This window comes from Hylobates moloch, unplaced genomic scaffold, assembly GCF_009828535.3.
Source record: "Hylobates moloch isolate HMO894 unplaced genomic scaffold, HMol_V3 SCAFFOLD_16, whole genome shotgun sequence".
NCBI classification, from domain to species: domain Eukaryota; kingdom Metazoa; phylum Chordata; class Mammalia; order Primates; family Hylobatidae; genus Hylobates; species Hylobates moloch.
In genome coordinates, this window is record NW_026652291.1 from 16,956,780 (window position 1) to 16,962,779 (window position 6,000).

At 43.6% G+C, this 6,000-nt stretch overlaps 1 protein-coding gene across 10 annotated transcripts in view; it reads right to left on the reverse strand.

Annotated features, from left to right (window-relative positions):
- ZC3H14 (zinc finger CCCH-type containing 14) overlaps window positions 1–5,749 on the reverse strand; it is a 48,841-nt gene extending 43,092 nt beyond the window's left edge. For 6 of the 10 annotated variants that reach the window (XM_032134744.2, XM_032134743.2, XM_032134736.2 and 3 more), the window contains exons 1-3: window positions 5,584–5,748; window positions 5,070–5,112; window positions 272–386 (exon numbers count right to left, since the gene is read on the reverse strand). In XM_032134744.2, the coding sequence (XP_031990635.1) occupies window positions 272–386; window positions 5,070–5,112; window positions 5,584–5,619 (194 nt within the window). In that variant the 5' untranslated portion in view covers window positions 5,620–5,748. Of the gene's footprint in view, window positions 1–271; window positions 387–5,069; window positions 5,113–5,301; window positions 5,469–5,583 lie in introns of those variants that run through there. The other 4 variants (XR_009210361.1, XM_032134737.2, XM_032134733.2 and 1 more) reach the window with 2 other exon arrangements.
- Between the last annotated feature and the right edge of the window lie 251 nt (window positions 5,750–6,000).

A 6,000-nucleotide genomic window follows, 5' to 3' on the forward strand; every position in this document is an offset into this window, starting at 1 on the left:
CCTTCCACCATGATTGTAAGTTTCCTGGGGCCTCCCCAGCCATGTGGAACTCTGAGTCAATTAAACCTGTTTCTTTTAGAAATTACCCAGTCTCGGATATTTCTTCATAGCACTGTGAAAACGGACTAATACAGAGGCTGTGCTCTCATCACTCACAAACTGCCTCTCCAAATTAAACCTAACTCAAGTGTCAAGAACCTCTCTTTGGACAGAATATCAACTCAGGCTTGTGCCAAACTTTGGTCTGAGGCACAAAAATTCAGAAACATACCATATGGTGAATCGAATTGTGTTGTTCCCTAGAAACAGGGATAGATCCTCTGTCATTTGGTCCTGACTTTTCTTGTTGGCCACCATCACCATAATGTAATCAGGAAGTTCTTCATCTATTTAAAAGGAAAGGTATATCAAAACTTTGTTTCCTCAAAACTTTCTTCTTAAAGTTGATGTGCTTGAAAACATAGATGTAGCTCTAAGCTTTAGAGTCTCAGAGCTCTAGTGGAATTATATTGGACAAGATGGCTTAGCTTTAATTTTTTTCTCTTCATTCCACAGGTATTTCAATTACTAGAAGAATAGAAATTAAGAATAATTGATACTTACAAAACTAAACATTCTGAATTATAGGGTCAAACTTGAGCGTGCATTCACTTTCTTGAATCTTTTTAATAATGCTTATTAATTTCAAAGAAGCTTATGGGAAATATATGACCATTCCCCAAGAAAAAGAATTGAGTTTTGTTTAGTTTTAATTTGCAATGTTTCAAAATAACACTCATTTCTCAAGTGAACATCTTTACTCTTGCTAAAGGCAGGTTTCAATTACTCACAGTAACAAACTTGTAGCAACATCAAATAAACAAACAGACCCAAAAGCTCCACATCATTTAAAAAACTCAATTTTAACATTAAATAATGTCAACTCAATGCACTGTTTTACCCTCACAGTGGTAATCCTACAATGATTATAAGGGTGAGGCCTAGGACAAAAAAAGAAAAAAGAAAAAAAAAAAAAAGGCCGGGCACGGTGGTTCATGCCTGTAATCCCAGCACTTTGGGAGGCCAAGGCGGGCAGATCACAAGGTCAGGAGATCGAGACCATCCTGGCTAACACGGTGAAACCCCGTCTCTACTAAAAATACAAAAAATTAGCAAGGTGTGGTGGTGAGCGCCTATAGTCTCAGCTACTCGGGAGGCCGAGGCAGGAGAATGGCGTGAACCCAGGAGGTGGAGCTTGCAGTACGCTGAGATCCTGCCACTGAACTCCAGCCTGGGCAACAGAGCAAGACTCTGTCTCAAAAAAATAAATAAAATAAATAAATAAATAAGTAAATAAAATAAAATAAATAAAAGAAGCCAAAACACACCCTCACAGTGGTAATCCTACAGTGATTATGAGAGTAAGGTCTAGGATTTAAAAAAACAAAAACCTCAGTAAGAAGACAAGGAAGCAAAAGCTGTTATCAGGAACTCTAATCTCTGATCCCCAAAACTCCATTCGAGTTTTTTTTTTTTTTCTTTTGCGACAGAGTCTCGCTCTGTCTCCCAGGCTGGAGTGTAGTTGCACAATCTCAGCTCACTGCAACCTCTGCTTCCTGGGTTCAAGCGTTTCTCCTGCCTCAGCCTCCAGAGTAGCTGGGATTACAGGCGCCTGCCACCACACCCAGCTAATGTTTGTATTTTTAGTAGACACCAGGTTTCAACATGTTGACTAGGCTGGTCTCGAACTCCTGACCTCAAATGATCCACCCACCTCGGCCTCCCAAAGTGCTGGGATTACAGGCGTGAACCACCGTGCTGTGACAAATTTCTTTAATACCTTAAACACTTGTAATATTTCCATGCAGGCAGAAAGGTTCACTTCAGAAGTACGTTTTTTGTTTCAAAGAAAAATATAAAAAATGCAGTTCAAGTGTTGAGAGAATAAAAGAATAAATAAATCTTGGTTCAGCTTCATTTTCTTTGAGCCTCAATTCTCTCATCTGTTAGTCTTCCAACAATCCTGACAACAAATCGTTTATGAAAGTGCCCAGCAAATGGTGGTAAGTACTCCATAAATTATCAATTCTCAAACTGTTTGGTCTTGGGACCCTTCTCTGGTTTATGCAGGTTCTATCATTTACTGTGTTCAAAATCAGAACTGATCATTTTTAACTAAAAAGTATTTATTAATTCATTAAAAAATACATCCATCACGTGTTAATCACAAACTCAATTATATTAACACAAGTAATATTATTTTTATTAAGTTTTCCAAAAAAAAAAAATTAGGTGAGGCACGGTGGCTCACGCCTGTAATCCCAGCACTCTGGGAAGCCGAGACAGGTGGATCATCTGAGGTCAGGAGTTCGCGATCAGCCTGGCCAACATGGTGAAACACCGTCTCCACTAAAAACACAAAAATTAGCCAGGGGTGGTGGCAGGTGCCTGTAATCCCAGCTACTCGGGAAGCTGAGGCAGGAGAATTGCTTGAACCTGGAAGGCAGAGGTTGCAGTGAGCCAAGATTGCACCACTGCACTCCAGCCCGAACCACAGAGTGAGACCCCATCTCAAAAAAAAAGAAAAAAAAAATTTACTGCAAAGACTGGCCTTGTTTCATATTTTTATATATCTTGTTCTATGTGCTTATGACCGAAGAATATGAAAAAATCTGGTCTCACAGATATGCAGTAGAAAAAGGAGTATTCTGATAGTCTTTTCAGATAAGGTGGATATTCTTCTGTAACACTACACCAAAACTAAACAAGTGGTAGCTTATTAAATGTTAAAGCAATGTGGAATGTCAAATACGTCAATGACCTTTTTGAACTGTTGTACAGAAATCCACTGACCCACCCCACAGTTTAAATAAGTCTTTAATCCATGCATAATTTTGTAATATTATGCATTGGTTATTTAGAAAAGATTGGTTCACTTAGCTACAAAAACCACTGACACGTTGATATATTTCATTATGCAATATAAAATAATTATTTTTTAATATCACCATTGAGTTGGCCGGGTGCGGTGGCTCACACCTGTAATCTCAGCACTTTGGGAGGCTGAGGCGGGCAAATCACAAGGTCAGGAGTTCCAGACAAGTCTGGCCAACATGGTGAAATCCTGTCTCTACTAAAAATACAAAAAATTAGCTGCGTGTAGTTGGCGGATGCCTGTAATCCCAGATACTCGGCAGGCTGAGGCAAAAGAATCGCTTGAATCCAGGAGCCAGAGGTTGCAGTGAGCCAAGATCATGCCACTGCACTCCAGCCTGGGCAAAGAGTGAAATTCCATCTCAAAAAAAAATAATAATAAATTTTTTTTAAATCACCATTTATTTAATCAGAATTTTTTTAAGTACTGGGAAGCTGTGAAATTCATGGAGGCGGGCTCAGATTTTCCAAAATTCTAATTTTCATTTGAAAGCTCACATGTGATTGGCAACAAAGACTATGGATTCTTTTCTTTGTTCACTTTCAAGTAAATATCTGCCAAATATCCTAGTGTATGTAACCAGTTTGTCAGTACTTTGAAGTTAAAAATGATGTTCCCTGGCCGGGCGCGGTGGCTCATGCCTGTAATCCCAACACTTTGAGAGGCTAAGGCAGGCGGATCACAAGGTCAGGAGATAGAGACCATCCTGGCTAATACAGTGAAACCTCGTCTCTACTAAAATACAAAAAAAATTAGCCGGGCGTAGGTGGTGCACGCCTGTAGTCCCAGCTACTCGGGAGGGTGAGGCAGGAGAATGACGTGAACCTGGGAGGCGGAGCTTGCAGTGAGCCGAGATCGCACCACTGCACTCCAGCCTGGGCGACAGAGCGAAACTCTGTCTCAGGAAAAAAAAAAAAAAAAAAAGATGTTCCCTGAAAGAGGTGGCTTAGTTCTCAACTCAAATGATTTTCCTCAAAACAACCACATTTCAGTATACAATAAAAATGTTTTATGAGCATTTCTATTTCCTCACACTGAATACTAAGAAGATTAAAAATATTTTGTAAATCCTGGACTTCACATCTTCATGGATGACATTTTAAGTGCAATTGGCTTAAAAAAAAAAAAACAACTACAAGGGGGGAGTGATTTGAATGTGATTTCATTATGGTGTTACTATGCTGACAAGTTTTATCAACCATTAGTTTTACACAATCCAAACACCACCACAGTGAAAAACAGCAAATACCATCTTAGTATTAATATGAAAACAGTTTTGACTTCAGAGACCCTTGGAGTCTCCCACACTTTGAGAACCACTGTCATAAGTGGTAGCTATTGTTTTTATAGGAGGCACCAGCTTTGGGGGCAAACCATAAAACCTTGCTCAAGTAGGCAAAGCCTGTTTCCTTGTTTACACAGTCAAAGATACTGCCACTTACCTTCCAGGGTTCTGGTAGGGATTATCTTGAGTTAATGCATATACCACAGTTAAGCACAGTACCTGACCCAGAGTAAACACTCAAATTATAAAAGAATAAGGGAAAAAGCCTGTTTCAGAAATAGGGAAAACATAAAGAGATCGGAAAATAAAACTCACTGAACCATTACAGAAGCAAATGTCAGAAAGCATCAAACATTCATATTCAAAATCAGATTTCTAAAAACAAATGTCAAGAGGAAAGTAACAAGAATAGGAAACTTTAAACAGGCATGGTGGCTCACACCAATAATCCCCGCACTCCCAGCACCTAGGGAGGCTAAGGTCAGATAATTGCTTGAGCCCAGGAGTTAAGACCAGCCTGGGCAACGTAGCGAGACCCGTCCCTAGAATTTAAAATGAGAGAGAGAGAGAGAGAGAGAGAGAGAGAATAGGAAAAACATAAAATAAAATTCGGTCAAACATTATGTAAAATGTGACAGAGCCTTAACGGAGGAAACTAAATTTCAAAACACCATAACAGAAGGAGGTTTGGGAGAAAAAAAACAAGGTTGCAAAAGATGATAAAGAAGTAACCAAGGAGTGTAAGATTTGAAGAAGGTAGAAGGGAGTCTCTCCCAATGTCCAAAGTACGTTGAGAAATATGCATTCACTAAAATTCAATTAGCTGCAAACTCTAAATTCTGTGAGACTAACAACCAAAAAAACACTTACCAACATAAGCTCCTAATTCTTGTAATTTCCCCTTAATGGCACTCTGAGAGAAAAAGAGCAAACGTGCATGTGAGAAAGGCGGCTCTAGGAAAACAAGACCGGACTCTACAGCGGCTGAGGCCACTTTGCTGGTGCGCGCACCTCCGGATCCCCGGGCGGGGGCGGGGAGGAGCCTCGCCTGCACCGCCCCCCACCCCGCACCCCACTCCAGCTCCGGCCCCGCGGCGCCCACCTCCCGCAGCGGATCGAAAGCGGCGCGCTGCGGGAGGTTGCTCCAGCCAGGCCTGCGCCTGTAGTTGCATTTCCCGGCGGCTACTTCAGCCGCAGCCCCGCTCAGAGGCCGCAAATGTCCCCAGGCCCGAGGCGGCCTGGACGAGGAGGAGCCGCAGCCCGCCAGGAGCGTCCAGCGGAGGCCAGGCCGCGGCGTCCATCCGGGCCCACGGTCCCCGTTACTCCTGACAACCGGCCGCTCGCCGAGACGTGGCTTCCTACCCCCGCCCGGCACGGGTCTCACCCGGATCTTGCGGCTGATCTCGGTGCCGATCTCCATGGCTCTGCGGCGTGCGGGAACTCAGCACTGCGCGGCGCTTGGCTTACCCGGAGGCTGCCGCGGACTCCTACCCCGCAGCCAGGCCACCACCGCCTCCTCCTCCGTTCCGCCCCCGGCCGCGCACACGGCGTATCCCCGCCCCCGCCGGCACTGCGCGCCGGAGTGAGCGCGCATGCGCCCGTGTCCGCGCTTGCGCACGCCTTGTACGCGCGAAACCTGTGCTCAGGCAAGGACGGCGGCGGCGTGCGCGTGTGGGTGGCCTTGCCGCTCCGTCTCCTGGGCACCTCGGGGACCTTTCGTTAGTCTCTCTGCTGGCCCTCCGCTTATTCATTTTATTCTCTTTTGGATGATAAGAATGAATTAAATGTGTAGCAGAAAGAT